Raw genomic sequence first — 22,922 nt, 5'->3', positions numbered from 1 at the left:
ATCTACTCCCTTGATAGTTTGAGAGCTACCAAGCCCTGACCATGTTCCTCGTTGCTCCACATGTGCTGTGTAACTGAGTGCAGATGTATTGTTAAGTGGCCTTGCTAGTAGTAGCTAGCTTAGCCTAGTAGAATGGAGAAAGGTTCCTGGGAGCAAAAGGGCATTGCGTTTGTGACCTTAGACATGTTTCCTCTTCATATCCATAAAGGTTTTTGTTTTTTTTTTTTACTATACTGCAAAAGCTATTGCTCTTTTCTTAAGTTATATGTGCTTTACTAAAAAAATGAAATAACTGAAGGAAAACTTAAGTACTGAATGCTTTAGCTAGAAAAAATTAATGTTAAATGTTACCAATATTGTTCACATATGTGGTTTTCACTGACTCTTTCTCACCTCATCCACAGCAATGTAAGAACAGATAATGTCTACCTTTATGATCATTTTGGAAAACTGCCACTCCACCTAACTGCCTGAGACGGACTCACTTCATAGATGCAATATCCACTTAAACTTTTATGTGTCATGTTTATACTAGTACATCTAGAAATAATTCATTTTTTAATCTGAAGGTAGAGAAACATAGGTGGAGAAAGATAGCCATTTAGAATTTGAAAAACAGGTTTAAAGTCTGTTGGATTCAGTGTAAAGTGAACTAGGAGACAGCACTAAGGGCCATAGATTGACAATTTATTGAGCTTGGAACTACTTGAAAAGTAATTAATAATTAAGCTGTATTTTATATTCAAGAAAAATCCCAAAACATCAAGACACACTCAACTCATTGTAGACATAGTATTAGTGGCATTGGTTTTTATTTGAATGTATAGAAAAGGTGATAGTAAGTTATATTTATAGATATTATCATTCAAGCATGAGGCGAGACTCCTTGATGAAATGTAATAGAACATGTATAATAGATTTTTGCTGTTGTTTTCTAATACTGCATATATCTGATATGCAATCTTTTTTCACATAAAGATACTGAATACAGCTTGTTAGACAGAGGTTACAATGGAAACAGAGTTAGTGTCTTTAATTATATACACATTACTGTATGCTGTAAACTGCATGTATATTTCAGATGCTTTGTTAAGACACACATCTTTCTTTCATACGAGATTATGATCTTGAAACTAGTGGCTCCATCACTGCAAACCTCCCCCCTTGGTGTGCATTCCATGACCTGTTGTGTGCTTCCTTTCAGATACATCTATTGTGATGAGATCGACCTGGCTGCTGACACAGTGCTTGCCACACTGTATGCTGCCAAAAAATACATCGTCCCTCACCTGGCCAGAGCCTGCGTCAATTTCCTAGAGACCAGCCTGAGTGCCAAGAACGCCTGTGTGCTCCTCTCCCAGAGCTGCCTGTTTGAGGAGCCAGACCTGACACAGCGCTGCTGGGAGGTGATCGATGCACAGGCTGAGTTAGCGCTCAAATCTGAGGGATTCTGCGACATTGACTTCCAGACATTAGAAAGTATCCTTCGCAGGGAAACTCTGAATGCCAAAGAAATTGTGGTTTTTGAAGCCGCTCTCAACTGGGCTGAAGTTGAATGCCAGCGACAAGATCTGGCGCTAAGCATTGAAAACAAACGCAAGGTCCTAGGGAAGGCACTTTACTTGATCCGCATACCCACCATGGCCCTCGATGACTTTGCAAATGGTGCTGCACAGTCCGGAGTATTAACTCTCAATGAGACCAATGACATTTTCCTCTGGTACACTGCGGCGAAAAAGCCCGAGCTGCAGTTTGTGAGTAAGGCCCGCAAGGGCCTTGTCCCCCAGCGCTGTCACCGCTTCCAGTCATGTGCCTATCGGAGCAACCAGTGGCGCTACCGGGGCCGCTGTGACAGCATCCAGTTTGCAGTGGACAAAAGAGTGTTCATTGCAGGCTTCGGGCTGTATGGTTCCAGCTGTGGCTCTGCAGAGTATAGTGCCAAGATAGAACTCAAGAGGCAGGGCGTTGTTCTGGGGCAGAACTTGAGCAAGTACTTCTCAGATGGATCCAGCAATACCTTCCCTGTGTGGTTTGAGTACCCAGTGCAGATCGAGCCCGACACCTTCTACACAGCCAGTGTGATACTGGATGGCAACGAACTCAGCTACTTCGGACAAGAAGGCATGACGGAAGTTCAGTGTGGCAAAGTGACTGTTCAGTTTCAGTGCTCCTCAGATAGCACCAATGGCACTGGGGTACAGGGAGGACAGATCCCTGAACTTATCTTCTATGCTTGAACTTCACTACCCGAGCTCGAGCAGTGGGAGCTTGAGGTGCGCATCTGTGCCCTACTTGCTTGATGCTTTAGCTCAACTGCAGATGTGTGATCAGCGCAGGTCATTTGTCATGATGAAGCAGTAGGCAGTTCCTAATTTCTTTCAACCTTTTAATTATGTACAGGCTAAATTGCAGCATTCTGCTTTTAACGGTGTGCTTAGAGGAGCCACATTCTTACTAAGGCTTTGTGACTTTTAGAGTTGCGTGTGTGTACCTGGAAGGCTGTGTTCTTCCATGTGTCTCGCTGGCCATCCAGTTTTGTCCCTCTGAAGAAAATTTTGAATCACCTCAAATTTTTAAGGGTTTTATTTGATGAGTAGATATAGTCTAAAACAATATTATTACTGTCTAAAAGTAATATTACTTTTAAATAGACCCTCTTCATTTTCAAAAAGAGAAATAAACCTCAGTGTACAATTTTGGGGAGTTTTGCTTTGTAATCAGTCATAATTTAAAAAGAAGATGGTGGTATTACTTGTCTATTCCTTTAAAATTGGTTGCTCTGGGCTCTGATTTTTTTTTAAATCTCAATTCGTGCGGTTGTTACATATTACACAATTCAAAATGTTAATGTAAAACAGGAAAATAAGCAATTGGGTATTTGTTCAGATCATGACTTCTGCTCCAAAGCAGATTTATATTCTTAAAGTCTAGAAGTTAATGTACTATAATATAAAGACTTCTTTTAGAAGTAACAAAAATTGTAAGGGAAAAATATTGTCAGCAGAAAGAAGTTGCAAGCTTAGTAATTTACACTGAAATCAGATTTACAAAAGAGCCCTGAAAAAGGTTTGTACTGCAGATGGTTTACTTGATGATAGATACATCAGGATATACAGTTTGAAAAAGACAAACTTTTCTTGCCTTTGGACTCCCACTTTTTTTTTTAAGTCGTTATTGTACAGAGTTCCTGTTCCCTTTACCCTTAACAAAAAAGGACCAAACATTCTTTAGAGGAATGGAGTAACAATTAGTTTTAGTTTTATAGCATTACATGTTAATGTGGTAAGCTGTCTTTTTTATTTTATACATGTGAAATATCCTTTATTTGATGTTTGACCATATACTATCTGATTGGTTGATTATGATTCTGTGCTGTTCCTGGATTGCTAGAATCTGGCCTCTGGCCATCTTAAAGTGCCAATAGATGCCTGCAGGGTTTTTTGAAAAATGATTTGGAGTGACACACTTGATTATACCTAATATTCACCACATCAGCATCACATCCAGCATTCTTAATTTGTCCATGGGTAATGTAAACAATGAAGGGAAAAGCTCATTAAAAAAAAAAATTCTCCTTCTGTAATGGCTTGTGTTGATTTTAGTGCCTGTGACCCTGGCAGTGTTTCCAGTGTGGTCACTTCCAGTGCAGTATCCATGTGTTTCTGGGCAGTTTTTCTGCTCAGTGTGCTCCTGAGATGGCTTTCCTGCCACCCAGAGTGTGGTCCCTGGCCGCCTCCTTCTCCTGCTCTGTAAGCCCAGAACTGGCTTGCTTGGAGCTAGGGGTTAGTCCTGGGGTGTGTGTGCCTGCATGCATGAAGGCATGCGAGTGCATTTGCCGACTCAGGAATTGCCTCCTCCCTGCCTGGCTAGCAAGGAATGGGACAGGAATGGTCCCCCTGCTGGCCCCAGCAAGGCCCCATGAGTGACTGCCCATACTTACTCTCTGTGTATTTGGGCCACTACTTTCCCTGTTAGACAAGGGCTTGTGGCCTTTAGCAGGCTTCCCTGATGGAGGAGAACACTGGATTATGGGAAATGTTCTAATCACTCTTTGCCATTACCTACGTCTGTTTGCATAGGTGATTAGAAGTTGTTTCTGGTGAGTATAGATAAGAACTCCCAAGGCAACTTTCCACAATTGTCTAGCAAGTATTTCTTATTTAGGAAATGACAGATCATAGTTTTGGCAAAGCATCGACAAAATAAGGGTACATTTTCAATTAAAAATATTCCTACAGAGAATTTTGTGCTTTACCTAAGACTTTGAATGTGTCTTAGCTACCATGATATTGGTAGACCTGATTAGAAGGCACTTCTTTTTAAGCCAGAGAAGAAGAAACATTTCATCCTAATTTCTTCCCGTGGGATAATTGAGGGGGGTGGATAGCCTTAGTATGGCATCATTGGTCCCCTGTTTACCCTCAGTGCCCCTGTTCCTGAGCTGAACTGCCCCTCCACATGCTATGAAACTGCTGGGTGACAGCCATGAGGTCATGTACACTGGGTGAAGTTTAATCTTATTATTTACTATTACTTTAAAAGAAAGAAACAACATAACCAACATTTGATTGGCCTGTGCTAAGAACTGTGGGAAAAAAAATTGAAAAACTGTATGTAGAATAAGGTATTTCTCCTTTTAAATCCTGTCCTCCTTCCTGCATTTTCAGCAAAATGGAATGAAAGCTGGTGTGCTTGCTTTGCTTTCTTGGGTAATTTTAAACTATGTAGTTTAAAAAACAAAAACAGAACACTACAAGGCCGACAACAACTCTAGTGTATAAACACAGCTTTATTAAGGCATTCGCTGTAGATGCTTTCCCAATGTACCTGGTGACCCTTGTTGTTCAGCTTGGAAATTAAGGGTAACTAGGCTAGCAGTTCTATGTAACATTCTTTAAGCATATCTTAAAATAGTATTTAAGTAAATGATCTAATTTCTACATAATTATTGCACTGAACTGTCCTTTTTTTGTGTTTTTTTAAGGTGTTTAACTAAGCTCAGCTAGTTCAAGACACTGTAGCCACTTGTGCCTCAGCGTGCTTGACTTTAGCAGCTTAAAGCATTATTTATGAAGGAAACTATATAAATATGAAGTACCTCATGTTGAATGTTATTGTACTGTATTTTTAATGTAACAGTGCAGATCTTGTTAGACACATGAATGTGTATAATCATGTTAAATGCAAATAAAATAACGCTGGTTCATAGATTTGTTTCCTTAGCATTTTTGTTACTCTTCAAATAGTTGAAAAACAAAACAAGAAAAATCACCCTGGCACTTTTGGTGCTGAGTTTTATAGAGTGCTTTTCACAAGGGCAATTGTTTTATTAAAGGTTCAGATATGTGATCCCTGAGGAAGGAAAAATTTGAGGCAAAAGCATAAGAGAACAGTGAATATGCTAATAAGTTGCATTGTTCAAAGCTTGACTGTTTAAGTTAATTGGGAAGGAGTGAATGGGTGCCTTTATATTTCTCTTATGGAATGTGTGGTTGGCTGGCATCCTGAAGCTGCTGTTGCTGGATCTCCCTGTACTAAGGCGGTGTTACTCTTCATAACATCTGGTTTCTAATGTGACCAGGAGGGCTTCAGCTTCCTACATCATTAGAATGGCAGAGGTCTCCGAATTTGAAAAAATAAATAGAAAAGTCAATTCATTTCCCATTCTATTACATCAAGAACTTAAATACAAATAACACACCCATATTCTCCTAGGCTCCATCACAGTTGCAACCTAAATCACAAAATCCAAGAAAATCTTAGCTGTTATCTCTTCTCTGTTGTTTAAACATAATCCACTTGTTTGTTTCCATTATTCCAAGATAATTGGGAATGACTTTCCTCTGACATTGGGATTCCAGATCAACCAGTCACTGAAATTGCACATTCTTCCCCTTTGATTCTTGACTTGCCTAGGAAGACCTCAAACTTGAAATTTGAGGGAAAACAAGAAGTGGGAAGCACTTCTGAGCAACTAAGCGGTATAAAAGTTAGGGGCCAAATTAAGCAAGTGTTTTTAGAAACTGATTTTGTTAGAGCACATTTGTTTGGAATGCCTTTGAGAGAGTTCCGTAAAAGATAAGCACAGTTTAGATTACTAATTAATACAGTTCAGCATTTTCTTCAGCTACCTACTACTCTTTCTCTATACTTCATTTACTCTCTGCTTTTCAGAATGCTATGGTAACAAAAGGAATACTAGAGAAATTTCTCACAAGCAGAATTTGCTCATTTATTTCCCTAATGAACATTGACTGTGATGTAAAGTTTCTCAGTCAAGAAATCACCAAGGTAAGTAAGATGATTTTATATTTAATAGATGACTTATTTCATCAGCTGTTTTATAGGAGTGAAATTATACCTGGGAAGAAAAGTTTAAAAAAATAGTGATATACGTTAATTATAACGAAGTACTGTGATAAATATGTGAGCAGTATATAACATGAAAGAAAAGTCTGCTACATTTTGTTATGTGGCAGTCCTTACTGGGTCTACACAATTTGCAGTTTACTTCCTAAACTACTGTATTCAGAAAGTAGAATAAGAACAGATAGTAACTATTTAAAGGAGGTCATATAATCAGGTTTTCAAAGCTTGAAGCAGAGAGTCCTCCTATTCTGTAGAATCCTTAAAAATGTACTTCTGAGACCACTAGGCATCTCATGCTTATCTGAATGACCTCTAAACTTTAAATTACTTCAGGTTTTTCTATTGTGTTGGAACAATATACTGAGACTTAACCAGTTCAAAATTAGAAATTAGCAGAGATACTCACTCTTAAAGAAAAATTCCCATTCTAAGGATATTTCCTGGCATTAATGGACTAAGGAATATTTATAGTGTTTCGTGAGTAATTTAGTTACCCTTGAGACTAGGTTTAATGAGTCATTCAAAGAATTAACCCACAATTCATTCATTCATTGATATTTTATTGATCTTTTATTTCATCCCAGGAAGGCAGAAATGCTGGGGAATCAGAGACCAGTCAAACGCAGTGTGGAGTGTAAGCTTGGGAACTTCGTCCAGACTCACGCGTGTCTCATGTAAAAGAATCACAGATGACTGTGTCCCAACCCCAGAAATTCCAATCTGGTTAAATTTAGGTGGGGCCTGAGAAATTGTATATCTAGAAGGCTCCCTTGACTCCTGTCTGCAGATGACAGAGTGTTGCTGAGCTAAATGAGGTTGAGAGAACAAGGGATGGTGAGAACAAATCAGTAGGTAAGGGGTAGCAGAAGAATGCTATCGTTTCTAGCAGATCACTGGAAAGGGACATGTAGGCCAGCGTGGATGTGGAAAAAGGAATTCTCCCACTAAGCTTGAAGGGATGTGTCAGAATCATCCATGAGAAGAAGGCTGATGCAAATTGGGGGTAGGGGCAGGGTACACATTCTAGAAGAGGTTTAGCAAGGCAGCTTGATGGGGCGTGAGTACAAGGTCCCCTGTTGAAGAATGAAGGCACCTGCTGTGTTCCAACTCTGGAAGAGGATAATGAACGGAGGAGCAGGAAGACAGTACTTGATGTATGAGACTGTTATCCAGCTTTTAGCCATAAATCAGGTTAATGACATTGAAGAGGTTTTGATGTGTGCACTCTGTTCTAGAAATGAGGATCAAAGTGGGCCAAGAATGGGGAAAAGAATGAAGATTCTAGAAGGGTAAAGGAGAGATCGGCCAAGGAGTAGGGGGACTTCTTAAAAGATATTCTGGGTGCCAGTGGCTCACACCTGTAATCCTAGCTACTCAGGAGGCTGAGATCTGAGTATCGTGGTTCAAAGCCATCCCAGGCAGGAAAGTCTATAAGACTCTTATCTCCAATAAACCACCAGAAAACCAGAAGTGGTGCTGTGGCTCAAGTGGTAGAGTGCTAACCTTGAGCTGAAGAGCGGAAGGACAATGCCCAGCCCCAGAGTTCAAGCCCCGCAAGCAACCAAAAAAAAAAAAAAAAAAAAAAAAAAAAATCCACTTAGAAAGGAACTTGCTGGGGTTGGCTTGAAACATCTTGCCTTTTATTAATTGTGATTTTTGTTTTGTTTTTGGTGGTGCTGGGATTTGAACTCAGGGCCTTGCTAGGCAAGCACTTTACCACTTAAGCCACACTTTGAGCCCTTTTCCTTTTGGCTATATTTTGCATAGAGTCTCATGTTTTATGTTTGAACCAGCCTGGACTGCAATCCTAGTTATGTTTCCTCAGTAGCTGGAATGGCAGGCAAATACTACCATGCCCAGCTTTTTCTTCATTGGTTAAGATGAAGCCTTAGAAACATTTTGCCTGGATTGGTCTTGAAACAATTTTCCTAATCACTGCCTCCTGAATATCTAGGATTATAGGAATTAACCACTGGTCTTCCTTTTTTAATTAACATGTATTAATTCTATGAAGGAGTTTTGTTGTGGTATTTCCATATATGCCTCTAATATACTTTGATCCTATTCACCCCTCCCATTCTTGTTTCTTGTCCCTTTGCTTCTTTAAAAAATGATTTTTATGGGCTTCATTCATTTACCACCTTGCTGTTCAGAAGCTTTTTAATTTGAGGTGATCCCATTTGTCAATTTTTGTTCTTATTTTCTGAGCTAGTGCAGTCCTATTCAAAAAGTTGCCATATGCCTGTGTTTTCAAGTGTTTTCCTCATGCTTTTCTATAGTAGTTTCAGAGTTCAGGTCTTACATTAGGGTTTGATCCTTTTTAATTGACTTTTGTACAGACTGGGAGATAGGGGTCAAGTTTCAGTCTTCTATTCCCCCCCCCACCCCCTCTGCACTGTTTGTGACAAAGGTTTTTTGTTTTTTTTTCAATGTTAGGTTTTTTGCACCTTTGCCAGCTGAGGCTGTGTGCACTTTATTCTGGGTCTAATATACCACAAGTCTACATGTCTGTTTCTGTGCCAGTACCATGTTGTTTTTGAAACTATGGTTCTATGGTATAGTCTGAAAAGAAAACAAACAAAAACAAATGCATGATGATTCTGTAGGACAGTATTATGACACTTCCAGCATTGCTGTTTTTGCATAGGATTGCCTTTGGCTATTCAGAATCTTAATGCTTTTCTATGAACTTTAGAATTCATCGTTCCATTTCTGTGAAGAATGACATTAGAATTTTGATAGGAATTGAAGCTGTAGATTGTATAGCCATTTCCACAATACAAATTCTGCTAATCCATGAACATGAGTTTTCTATCGTCTAGTTTCTTTGATGCCTTTCTTCACTATTTCATTATTTTTGTTGCAGAGGGTTTTTTTAACCTCCTTAGTTGAGTTTCTTAGGTGTTACGTTTCATTTTCTTTTGTTTTTGAGGATATTATGAATGGGATTATTTATTTTTCTGATTTCTTTCTCACTATTCTTGGTACGTTTTTTTTTTTTTTTTGCATATTGATTCGATATTCTGACACTTTGAAAAAATGTTTATTATCCCTAAGCATTTCTTGGTGCAATCTTTAGGGACTTTTACACCTCATGGGGCTATTATAAAAATAAAAATATATGCCCCAAGCAATGGTAATAGCATTGGGTAAACATTAAGTGCCAAATAAGCATGAGGTTAAAAAAAAAATCTATAAAAGGACGCAAACCAAACTCATGGACTTTCTCCATTTATGCAAGTTAGTCATGTGCTTTTAACTTATATGATGAGCTAGTTGTCAATGCAAACAATCAAACAATAATTTGGTTGATGTTCTTTTAAATCTCTACCCTCAGTAGCTACCTAAAGTGAACCAAGACCATATTGTGGAAAAATTCTCAATCTTGGATTATATTTCTAATAAGTACTTCAATTTTGTTGTGCTAATAAAATACAAAAAGGATGTGTGATAATCGATGAAGTCCATCATGGTGGGTGACTTTTTTGCTAGGGAATTGTCTAGTATTCCTCGGAGGATAATGTGTATAAAATGAAGGAGCATGTGCAGAGCAAGGGTTTAAGACACATTTCAAGAAGAATGGATTTTTGAGGTTAAAAAAAATTGTTCTGGGCTGGGAATGTGGCTTAGTGGTAGAGTGCTTGCCTAGCATGTATGAAGCCCTGGGTTTGATTCCTCAGTACCACATACACAGAAAAAGCCAGAAGTGGCACTGTGGCTCAAAGTTGTAGAGTGCTAGCCGGGCGCTGGTGGCTCACGCCTGTAATCCTAGCTACTCAGGAGGCTGAGATCTGAGGATCGCGGTTCAAAGCCAGCCCGGGCAGGAGAGAACGTAAGACTCCTATCTCCAATAAACCACCAGAAAACCGGAAGTGGTGCTGTAGCTCAAGTGGTAGAGCGCTCGCCTTGAGCTGAAGAGCTGAGGGACAGCACCCAGGCCCAGAATTCAAGCCCCGCGGCAGACAAAAAAAAAAAAAAAAAAAAAAAAAGTTGTAGAGTGCTAGAGTGCTAGCCTTGAGTGAAAGACCTCGGGGATGGTTCCCAGACCCTGAGTTCAAGCTCCATGACAGCCCCTTCCCCTCAAAAAAAAAGTTCCTCCTTGGGGAGAAAGGGATGGAAAGCATGGCATTGATCAAGATGCACTGTAATCAAAACCTGACATACGGGATTGTAAGCTCATTGCACAACCATTTAATATTAGTTTTTTTAAGTCCATCTGAAACTACTAGTACATCCTTTTAAACACTATGACTAGTGTTAAAGTAACCTTTTTTATTGTGGCCTATAGTCTTAGGCAATGCCAAATATCACTCCTCCTCCAAATATCTTGAGATTACAATCAATTTTAGCATTGAAAACATTTGTTGTGTGTTGAAAGCAGGTTTGACCTTTATTACGAGGGATGTGAATGTTACAGGATTATTTGAATAGCTAATTGCTTTTAGTCAAGTAAACACAGGTGTGCCAGCCAGAGCCTCTTGGCTTGGGAGCATGTAGAGTTGTTGGCACTTCACCCTGCCTCCCCCAGACATGCCCCTCATAATCTCAGTGTCTGAGCCAGTACTGGGAACTCATTTCCAAAGGTGGCTGACATTCATGATTCTTCCATTCAGGACCAGATTATCCATTGTTTTGGAAAAAAAAAAAAAAAAAAAAGGAAAACCTGTAAGGATTTCTCCCCAGAGAATGTCTTTTAGGAAATAGGGAGGTTGGCTAGTCATATTGATTTATGTGGAATTGGAGGTGTCACTGGGATTCCAGTACTCCAGAGAGATTGAGAACCCCCCCTCCCACCTCAGGGTGAACTAATTCCACAAACTTTATGCTCATGTGGACTTAGAACTTCAACACACTCTCAGAAATCAGTCCAGTGCTTCTAAAGCTAGACTCCTGAACTCTGGAGCTGACCCCCTCCCTCAAACACAACCACCATCCGAGTGAGTAAGAAATACAGCTGTCCCTCAATATTCATGGGGGTACTAGTTCCAGAAAGCCAGACTCATACGAGGTTACCTGTCTGATACCAAGATATATGGATATATAAAATGGTGGCATTTGTTCATAATCTTTGCACACCCTCCTCTATTTTAAAAATCTGTATATTACCTATAATAGCTCATATAATTTAAATGCCATGTAAATATGTGCTATATTATGTCACCTAGGGAATAAGAACAGGAAAAGGGGTATGGACCTCTTTTCAGCACAGATGATAAAACTTTTTTCAAATGTTTTTTTTTATTTAAGATCGGTTGTATCCAGGAATGTGGAAGATATAGATACAGAAGACCAACTATAAAACAGAAGCATCAGAAAACCCAGCCTCTGTCTCCCTAACTTCTTGATCTTAACCGCCATTTGTTGTTCTAACTCCTGCTTGGTAGTCTCCCTTCACCCCAAGAGACCCAGGCTGCTCAGCAGCATCCTGGTCCCAACTCTTGTCTAGTTGACATCCACCTACATAAGGTCTAGCTATCATAAGCGAGCCTTAGTGCCTCCTCATGTTTGGTCTAGTTCAAAGTCCTATCTTGATGCTCATTCCACTTCTTTATTTACTTCTTTATTTGTTTATTTATTTTGCCAGTCGGGGCAGGTAGGGGGTGGGGCTTAAACTCATAGCCTGGGCACTGTCCCTGAGCTTCTTTTGATTAAGGCTAACACTCTACCACTTGAGCCACAGCACCACTTCTGGCGTTTTTTGTGTATGTGGTTGGTACTGAGGACTCAAACGTAGAGCTTCCTGCATGCTGGGCAAGCACTCTACCACTAAGCCACATTCCCAGCCCTCCATTTCCTTCAGATAAGTACTTTCTGTTATACACCCTTTCCCAGTGTCCAAATGCAGACTGACATTCCTGTCCACTGTTCTTGCTGCCATCCCTGTCCAACTTGTTTTGTAGCCCCTCAACCCTGTCTCTTTCCCCTTCGCCTCTGACCTGACACCCTGAGTGCCATCCTTAAAATTTCTTTGTATCAGTCTTCTGCTACCTGGATAGATGCACACATAGAACCTCACCTGCAAGTTGCAGTATGTTCAGGCAAGCTTTGTAGATCGTGACTGCACTTACTCACATGTGAGGGTTAACTCCCTTCTGCTGGGCCAACATTGCTTTATTTCTAATCCTCCAGCAAGGTGGCCTGAGAACAGTCTATGGTAAAGAAAGGTTCACAGGCAACTGGAAGAAATTTATCAGGTCTCTTTGAGGCTTAAGGTCACAACTTTCAAACCATCATTTCCACCCTATGCTATTGCTTTCAGAGTGCATAGAGAAGAGTAACTTACAGGGCCATGCATGGAGTCAGTCTACTGTTGCATTAAACTTAGGTCATAGAGGAGCCTACTAATAGACACTGTGCTCCTTTTGAACTTGGACTCCAAACTTAATGCCATTTGAAATGCCCCACAGAGAATCTACTTGTATCAAAAGCATTAGTGAACATTAAGATTTTGCTGAAAGTATTGTCCAAAAGTAGAGGAGGGATCTGTCATATCGGGAGCTTAAACTCCCCAAATCTCCATGTGTCAACTCTCTCTAGCTGACTCTGCTAAGAATTCCTTCCTAGATCCCCATTGTCTCTACAATGCTTCTCATCAGACGACACCTCATTCCCAGCTCCAGCTCTTCAAACTGGAACCATCACCTGGAGTTAGTGCATGCCTCATTAGAGGTAGTATTTGCAGCTTGTCATTTACAGCCTCACTTCCATTCTTATAAATGGCCTTGTTAGACTTGCTGTCCTGTTTTACACAAGACTAGTAAAGCAAAGAAAGGTTGTGGGGTGAAAAAGAAGAGTTCTTCTCTGTGTTCCTTCTCCATTATTTATGGCATCACCCCTGGTCCCTGAGTTTTATCTAGGTGCAGGAAGATGGGGACAGACGGGTGCTGGTTTCTACAGGGTCAGAAGGAAAGGGGTTATACTATGGTATATCAGGCTAGAAAATCCCTGAGGCCTGAGAGAAGTAGGAAAGAGTGCTGTCTGGGGGAGAGAGAAAGTCTGAACTCCCAGATTAGCAAGAAATACCAAAACCTTTTTGTTTTTAACCTATCCCTTTTTAACCAAAACCTCTTTTGTTTTTAACTTCTTCTTCCCTTTCCTTTTCTTCCTTTTCTTTTCTCTTGTTTTCTTTCCTTTCCTTTCTTTTCCTTCCCTTCCCATTTTCCCCTTCCTTCCTCCCTCCCTCCCTCTCTCTCATTCTTTTATACAGGTGTAAGTTGACTAAGCTGGCCTCGAATTTAAGATCCTCCTACCTCCATCTCCCAAGAAGTAGGGATTACAGGTACCCACCACCACAACCAACTTTCCCTCATTTATTGATCTCCTCAGGACCCTTTGACATAGAACTGACACAAAGTGTTTGACCTGAGAAGTTCAGCAAGGTGATCTAAAGGGTGAGTCCACTTGGCAGTGGCCTGGGCACATCACTCACCCATTCCCCTAAGGACTTGCTTATCTGCTCTGTATTTTGTGAGCATGTTCTCCAAAGCTATGCAAACAGAGCATGTTTCTTATGTCACCTTCTTAATACTTTGTTCTAGTGCTCTCTGTTGCGCTGGGCATACTTCTGAATCATCCGTTTACTCTGTAGTCTTGAGAAAAATACAGGAAAGCTCTTGGTCTTGTTTCCATTCCTTTCCTCTCTGAAGAACCCACCCATCACCATGCTCCTGGCTGGAAGCCCTGGCAGCTTCTTTGCTGTCTTTTCTCCACTGTAAAGAAAGTGTGAATTGTTGGACTGTCCCAGACTCTGCATTCCTTACCATCTTAGTCAGTTAGAACTGCAATGACAAAATACCACAGTTCTATGAGAACAACAGAAATTTCCTTGTGATGGTTGTAGAGGCTGAGAAATTTAAAACCAAAGCATTGGCAGATTGTCTGATAAAGCCTCATTCTGATTTGGAAATGGTACTTTTTGGATACATCTTCACAGTGTGGAAGAATAAGTGCCTTTCAGGTTTTCTTCCTTCCTTCCTTCCTTCCTTCCTTCCTTTCTCTTTCTTTCTTTCTTTCTTTCTTTCTTTCTTTCTTTCTTTCTTTCTTTCTTTCTTTCTTTCTTTCTTTCCTTCTTTCTTTCTGTCTGTCTTTCTTTCTTTATTTCTTTCCCTCCCTCTCTCCCTCCTTTCCTTCCTTCCTTCCTTCCTCCCTTCCTTCCTTCCTCCCTTCCTTCCTTACTTCCTTCCTTCCTTCCTTCCTTCCTTCCTTCCTTCCTTCCTTCCTTCCTTCCTTCCCTCCCTCCCTCCTTCCTTCCCTCCCTCCCTCCTTCCTTCCCTCCCTCCCTCCTTCCTTCCTTTCCTTCTTTCCTTTCTTTCCTTTCTGATGGTCTTGAACTGTGACCTGGACCTGGCACTGCCCCTGAGATTTTATGCTCAGGCTAGCACTCTACCATAAGCCACAGCTCCACTTCCAGTTTTCTGGTAGTTAATTGGAGATACAAGTCTCATGGACTTTTCTGCCTTGGTTGGCTTTGAACCGTAATCTCAGATGTCAGTCTCCTGAGTAGCTAGAAGTGCAGGCTACTGGTGGCCAGCTCTCATGTTTGTTTTTTTCTGTTGGTTGGGGGGCTTGAACTCAGGGCCTGAACTCTGTCCCTGAGTTCTTTGGCTCAAGCTAGGACTCTACTACTTTGAACCACAACTCCACTTCTAGTTTTCTGGTAGTTCATTGGCAATAAGAGTGTCGTGAATTTTCCTGTCTGGGCTGGCTTTGAATTGTGATCCTCAGATTCAGTCTCCTGAATAGCTAGGATTATAGGCATTGAGCCACCAGTGGCAGGCTCTCAAGCTCTTTGATTAGGGTGTTAATCCCATTGATGAGGATCTCCCAAAGTCCCTCACTGGAACAAACACCATCATATCATATTGGAAGTTAGGATTCACATATGAATCTGGAAGAGGACACAAGAATTCAAGTCATGACATTTACTAAGGAATCTTACTTAGTTACCATTAATAACTAATCAGAAACTTAATTGCTAAAACAATTACTAAATCATTCTATTTCCCATACATTTGAGATGTGTTTGTTATACAATTTTCTCAGAAATCAAGCATCAGCTCAAGCCATTTAATTTTTTAGACTCTGAACATTTATTTGTTTTAAATAAATGAGTGTGCAAATAGAACCATTGTGATATTGTTTAAATATTCTATGTCTACCAATTAGTGCTGCTACTCATCCATGATGGATATAGTTTAGGTTGTGGTAACATTCAGTCAGAATGAGAGCCACATGACAATTTCTCAGCTAACCGCAACAAACAGAAATCTGGGCTACAGTTGAATAGGCCTTAGGCCTCCAGGCCAAACTTCTTTCCAGATGCAGAATGTGAAGGCCTTGACTGCTGTATTCAGAAGGTCCACATCTTCCCATAAAGGCCCCAAGAAGGCATAACCCAAACGGGGTAGTTGTGTCATTTCTAATGAATTCTAATATACAGATTTACTTTTCATGGCAGAAAAGTCACAGACATTTGTGGTGGATTTTCTTTCCATTCTTTAATGTCTCATTATGGAGACAGAGTTAGAAAGACATTTAGGAAATGATCTAAGATGTTCCCCATAATTACAAAGGTAGAGAGTAATTGTATCAATAAAACCAAATTATCTGTATATGGAAATCACTATGGCTTTTGATTCAAGAAAGAAAGAACGTAAGTGTGACCTACCTTGAATGCAGGCATTAAAGGCAGACTATGGAAGGAGGATGGTGTGTGTGTGTATGTGTGTGTGTATATGTGTGGATGCACACATACATGCACACATGTGTGAAGAGAGACAGAGAGACTGCAACACCATTTCTTCTAAGATGCAAAGCCGAAAGGATGAAGGAAAGGAGTCAGCTTCCTGTGAGTAGAGGGAGGACTATGTCACAGTGACCAGCTGCTATGGTTATTAGACCTGGCCTGGCCTCCAGCCTGATTTGGTAAGGAGCTTTAATGGTCTTGCCTCACCATTTGCTAGAATTCTTGCATCTTGCATCTTTTCCGTGGAAGGTTCTCAGCTTCTAGGCCTATCAACAGAATCTGGAGTTCAGGTCACATGCTGGAGCCATTCAGATTCAAAGGTTGAAGCAAGAAGCAAGCATGTTTCTAATTCCTCTCCAAAGGGCTTTCCTGAGGCAATGTTGCAACTAGAAGAATGTGCGGGATTTGTTCTTCATCGGGAAGAACCCAGGCTCTCCTTAGCCTCAGACAAACCTGAACTACAGTAAGGTTTCTTCCCGCTCCGATTTTGCTTTTCATCAGGCTGGGTGAAGTCAGTCTCACATGGGGAGCCAGAGATCCTCCTGACTTGTCTCATCCCTCCTTCCTTTTCTATATTTCTTACCTTCATGACTTAATCTCAGCTGCTTTCTGATCTCTAGCTATAGATAGACCCTAAACTTGGGCAGCTGGTCCATTTCCTGCTTTTACTCTTACTCCCATTCAGCAGTAAAGATTGAAATTGAGGGAGAGTTTGTCTTGGTGAGAGGCACCCATATCTTGGCAAGAAGAAAATTCAGAGAAGGATGGAGAATAGAGAAGGACTAGATTGGTGAAGAGCCTGTGGCTACATTATCATTGCTGCAGATTGAAGCGTTAGGGGTGTAGAAGGGGAGAGGCCATGTTTATTTAGCCAGATCATGGCTTTTTAGTGCCTAAATAAACATAAAGGGCTAGTTATTGAGCTTGGCCATGTACCTGTCATTCACAGGGGCTCATTCAGTGCTCTAGGCTCCTGCTAGGATACCCTGGTTAGAAAAACAAATTGCTATTTGCCCAGAATGCAATCTTTCATAGGTCATTATCAGAGCCAGTGTCTTGTCAATAACACAACCGATTAGGAGCAACTCTCAGAATCATTTAGTGTCTCACGTCAGAGAAAAGTTTTTAACTGCTTCCTGCTGTTCTGTTATTGTGTGCTAACCACCAAAAGGCTAGGTTAAGTTGATGTCACCTTTTCCATCCCCTCCTCCAATCTTCTTTTCTGATTGACAATGGGAACATTTGTGCAACAGTGGGTAGAGAAGAGGAGCCAAACAGGCACGCTGTGGGAACCATAAAGGAAGTTATGGTTTTGTTTATCTGCAGTCCATTTGAGGAGCAGGTTTCCCTCAATCTGAATGCCACGAAGAGGAATCATGAATCTCACACTTATAGCAAGATAAAGAGGCAGAAATAAATAAGAAAGCAAATCCAAATGAAGAACAAACCATCTCAGCATCTTCAGTCAAGAACTAATTTTCAATTAAAATTAATGCCAGGAAGCTAGAACAGTTGTTGTGGGGACAGTAAGGTAAAAGGTCGTGGGGGCAGACAAATAGAGAGTGGAGTGGGTGAATGTAATCCCAATGTTTAATGTTCATACGTGAGGATGGAAGCAGGTTAATTGAGAGGATGGGAGGGGTTGAGAGAGACGGAGGAGAATGATGATGAGATTCATTGTACTCATAAACTGATAGGTTGAGCACAAACTCTTTGTACAACTACTTAAATATAATAGAAATAAGTAAATAAACAAGTAAATAAAAGAAGATTCTATCTAGACTATTTTTATGACGTAAAAGTAGGAAGGGAGGGCTGAGAAGGGGGCTCACTGGTAGAGCGCTTGCCTTGTATGCAGGAGGCCCTGGGTTCGATTCCTCAGCAATGCATAAGCAGAAAAAGCCAGAAGTGGAGCTATAGCTCAAGCAGTAGAGTGCTAGCCTTGAGCTGAAGAGATGAGGGACAGTGCCCAGGCCCAGAGTTCAGGCTCCACACGGACAAAAATAAAATAAGTAGGAAGAGAGCTGGGTGCCAGTGGTTCATCCTTGTAATCCTAGCTACTCTGGAGGCTGAGATCTGAGGATTCCAGTTTGAAGCTATCTTGGACAGGAAAGTCTGTGAGATTCTTATCTCCAATAAACTACTCAAAAAAGCTGGAATTGGCATTGTGTCTCAAGTGGTAGAGTGCTAGCCTTGAGCACAAGAAGCTCAGGGACAGCAGCACCCCAGTCCTGAGTTTAAGCTTCAGAACAGGCAAAAAAAAAAAAAAAAGTAGTAGGAGAACTGGATAGGTAAAGGGAACCAGCAGGAAGAGAGAGGATACAAGAGAAAGTAATTGTGGGGTGACTAATATCAAAGTACATTATATACAGGTATGCAAACATCAAAATCAAACCCATCATTTTGTAGACTTAATATGCACTAATGACAAACTAAAAAGGAAAGAAGATTCTATTTGAGTCTAATTTAGTATAACTATCAAACAAAACAAATGGAAGGAAATGTTAGGTATCATTGAACTGGATGAAAAGTGCATGGATTTTAGTGTACAATCTTTGTTTCTGTATGCTTTGACATTCCCATAATAAAAATGATCTAAAATGATCAAAGAGCTTTTATATACCATGTAGTTTCTGGGCAGAGATAATTTTCCCCTTAAATTTAATTTGCAATTCTAGCAGGACCTATCCCAATAACTTACAGCTGAAAACACATTCGAACATAAACCTGGTTTGTTTTAGACCCTCCTGTGGACAGAGGGAGCTTTGTGATTAACCCAGTTCTGGAATCATGTAACATAGAGCAAGTTTTCATAAACACCGGGCTCCTGAATTTTTAAAACTTAAATTATCCATCCTTTAAAACTCAGGGATTGATATTTATGCTTAGCTCTAGAAATGAGAGCTCTTAGTTCATAAAATTCCTAATTAAGTAGGAAAGCATTCTAAATTCTTGATCTTTGTTAATCATATCTGGGAGAAGGCTGGAAGTATACATCATGATTTCATTAGGGCATTCACACAGTTCCCCTGGTGGCAACATAATCTAATTTTAGCAAATTTTAATTGCAAGTGCAGCGAGGTTTTATGTGGATTGGAGTTGAGTCTCAGACGTTCAGATTTGTGGATGTCACACTTTCGTCTCTTCCACTGCTTACTCTCTGTCTGCACACTGAATTCCAGCAGTGACAGGGCACAGGTCCAGTCCACATATGCCCTCCAAATACCAGAAGTTATAAATTAAGCTTACACACTATTCAGTGAACTATGCTCCAGCATCCTCAACAAGGTAATAAGCTGCTAAAGAAACTAGGTGTTAAAATCTTTCCTTGATAAATATATCTTTGTAAGAATTTAAAAGGCCAGATTCCCATTTGGAACTCTCAGTCCCTCTGTGTTCCACACCAGGCCATGTGGTTGAAAAGAAGGAGGGCTCACATCTCTGGGCTTTGGCCCATAGGCTACATCCTTTCCGATTCTACATTTCATGTATCATTCTATGGAGCAGTGCAGGGGCCTTCTTAGATTGGTATGGTTTCCTCAGCCTATTCTTTCAAATTGACCGAAGTACTCTCAGTGCAAGAAGAACACACACTAGTGGCATAGCTTGTGTTTGTAAGAAAGGGAGCTCACAAGAGAAACCAGAACCTTATATACTTCAAGACACAGAGGTTGAAGAAGCATGGGTTCTAGGAGGGGTTCAAGTGTTCCATAGGAAAGAACTTTGATGCTCTTCTCTGTCAGACTCATAAATGAAGGGAGTACTTTTGGAAGCTTATTATTAACCACTGTAAAGTTCCTCTAACCCATTCTGTCAAGTGAATTTCCATGGCTTTGTATCTCTTATGCATTCTTTCATTTATTCAGTCAGTCATTCAATAAATATTATCTATCAGTCATTCAGTAAATGTTATCTATCTATCTATCTATCTATCTATCTATCTATCTATCTATCTATCTATTTATCTATCTGGCTTTTAGTAGTGAAGTGTCATGGATAATTCCCTGTGTGCACTTAACTGGGGAAAGGCATACCCTGATATTTGGTAAAATATTTATGTGAGTATCTGTGAAGGTGCTTCTGAAAGATTATCACTGAATAAGGATATTGAGGAAGAAACATTCGCCAATGAAGTGGATATTGGATAATGTCCAATGCAGTTGAAAGGAAACAGGATAATGTGAATTAGATAATGTCCAATTCTTTGAGGCCTCTTCAAAATGAAAGGGTAGAGGGCAGAAAAATTCTCTCTCAGCTGGAACATGCAACTTTTACTGTCCTTCAAACTGCCCTTTCCCCTTACCCAATTCTCAGGCCTTCAGGCTCAAGCTGAAATACACTAGTCACTTTCTGGGTTTTCAATTTGTTGATGGTATAGTGTAAGACTTTTTGAACTCCCAAATCATGTGAGCCAGTTCTCTGTCATAAATCTCCTTTTATATAGACCTGCATTCTATTTCTCTATAAACCCACAACTAATACACCATGATATGGTAATGACAAACCAGACAAAAATCCCGTGTCCCCAAGGAAGATTGATGATGAGTAAGATGTGAGGGTTGAAGCCAGATCATAAATTCTTCACTACTCTGTGCAATATGAAGTATGCCCCCTTTGAATTTGGCTGGTTCATAGGGTCCAGTGAAAGTAATGTGATGATCTAGCCTGGTATGACTCCTCAGTCTAGGTCATCAAAGGCCATGACCTTGGACACTCTCAGAGCTTTGTATGAACATGTAAGAGATGGATTACTCTGAGACAGCAGTGATGGAGGCTATGTGTGAGTGTTATGATCAACATTCCCAGCTGAGTCTGTGAAAAGACACAGGAGTAAAAAGCCAGATTGGAAGTGGATTTTCTAGGCTCAGTTGTTCCAGTCCCAAACATCCACATCACTCCCAGCAGAATCCCTAGACATCAGTGAAGATAATCTGTTGTTGCTCTTGTTTTTCAGTACTAATCCACAGAATCTGAACAGACTAAAGTAGTTATTGTTAATAACACTGATGTTTATTGACTCCTTAATATAGGCCCCACAACCCAGGCCCAAGTTTCACATTTCTAAATGAATACCTCAAATATTTATTTCCATAATGAATATCTTGATTACTATTTACTGCCCTGTGACCCCCAATAGCAAACAAAACCAACAGAAAAACTACCTGTTTATCTTCCTGATTGGAGGAACAGACCCAAGTTCCAGTTTGATTGCTAAAGACAGAGTCATCCTTGTATAACTACTTAACAATAATTAAGCAAGAGCAACAACAAGATGTAGAAAGAAGTGGAATAACAGAGAGGGGAAAAAGAGTCATCCTGCATTCGTCTTTCATTATTACCCATGGCTACTTCATTAACAAATCCTGCAATTTTAACATGGGAGATGTATCTCTCAATGGTCTATTTCTCTGTAACTCTTTTGCTTGCAGCTGAGCCCAGAAACAACCTTTGAAGCCTTCTCAGATCTACCTTTCACACAGCAGCCAAGGAGATCTTCCAGAAACATAAACCAGAATTCCCAGGTCAGGAGAGTACACTGAGTGAAAACATCATTCCCTCCCTAAATCAAACAGATAGTAACAAAGGTTAGGTATTAAAGGTGAAAATTTGAACAGATAAACATGGAATCAAATAAGAATGTTTCCCAAAAATGCAATCCAAGGAGATAAAATGTACACACACACACACACACACACACACACACACACACACACACACACACACACACACACACACACACACACACACACACACACACACTCACACACACTGTGTAGAAGGGAAACTCCAATCTTCCTGTTCACCTGTCTCGGCTCTTGACCTAGGCAGTGGATTCTGGAAAAGTCTTAGTGCTCTGTGAGATATTTCCTGTGTAGGACCAACTGCTTAAAGAGTGGTTTACCAAGCTTATAAAAACAGACTGAAAAGAAACATCCCAGGGCTGTCTCTGATGATTGTTTCATTCAAGTACAGGAAGATGGATGGTACCGGTTCGGCTTTGATATTAAGAACTGACTCAGTTTCTCACCAGTCTGTATCTGCCCAAGGCCAGTTCTGAGAAGTGGTGTGGAGATCTAGGCAGGCAAGTGCAAAGCCACAGACAGGGAGTAGTACACATAAAGGAAGAGGTGTGTGTTAGAGGTGAGTCTTCCTTTTAAAATGAACCTTCAAATGAAAGTCTTATAAAATAAAATCTAAAATTAAGGAAGACAAGGAAATAAAATTGAATTTATATGCTGGTATAATAAAAAAATTAAAATACCAGCATATAAATGCAATTTTAGAAAAATCTATCAACGATTGCTATGTTAAAAAATATCAACTTAAAACTCAATTAGTTTAAACACTTATTTTTACCAGTCCTGAGGCTCGAACTCAGATCTGGACACTATCCCTGAGCTTTTTGTACTCAATTCTAGTATTCTACCAATTCATCCACAGGTCTACTTGTAGCTTGTCTTTGGTTAACTGGAGATAAGAATCACATGGATTTTCCTGCCTAGGTTGACTTTGATCCTGAGATCTCAGTCTCCTGAGTAGCTAGCAGGCACAAGCACCTAGCACTAAACAATTAATTTTATAAAAGATTCTAACAAAGACTCTTAGTATTTTAGAATGACTCTATTAAATATCTACTTGCACTAGGAAGCAAGGAAGTTTTATGAACCACCATAACAGTTCTAACATATAGATACATCCAATCCACTTGAGGGTAGAGTAGTTGAAGGAAGATTGGTAGAAGTGCCATGTATCAAACAGGAAAAAGGAAAGGAATGATCATTACTGGCCATATTCACTAATGAGACAA

General features: G+C 40.2%; 1 protein-coding gene across 2 annotated transcripts in view; it reads left to right on the top strand.

Annotated features, from left to right (window-relative positions):
- Positions 1-5,198, top strand: part of Btbd3 (BTB domain containing 3) — a 32,412-nt gene extending 27,214 nt beyond the window's left edge. For both annotated transcript variants that reach the window (XM_070006740.1, XM_070006738.1), the window contains one exon: positions 1,205-5,198. In XM_070006740.1, coding sequence (XP_069862841.1) covers positions 1,205-2,237 — 1,033 coding nt within the window. In that variant the 3' untranslated portion in view covers positions 2,238-5,198. The remainder of the gene's footprint in view (positions 1-1,204) is intronic.
- The last annotated feature ends 17,724 nt before the right edge of the window (positions 5,199-22,922 follow it).

This window comes from Dipodomys merriami, unplaced genomic scaffold, assembly GCF_024711535.1.
Source record: "Dipodomys merriami isolate MVZ:Mamm:240054 unplaced genomic scaffold, mDipMer1.0.p SCAF_7, whole genome shotgun sequence".
Taxonomy (NCBI): Eukaryota; Metazoa; Chordata; class Mammalia; order Rodentia; family Heteromyidae; genus Dipodomys; species Dipodomys merriami.
The sequence above is the reverse complement of the archived record's forward strand: the minus strand, read 5'-3'. Positions and strand labels throughout refer to the sequence as shown.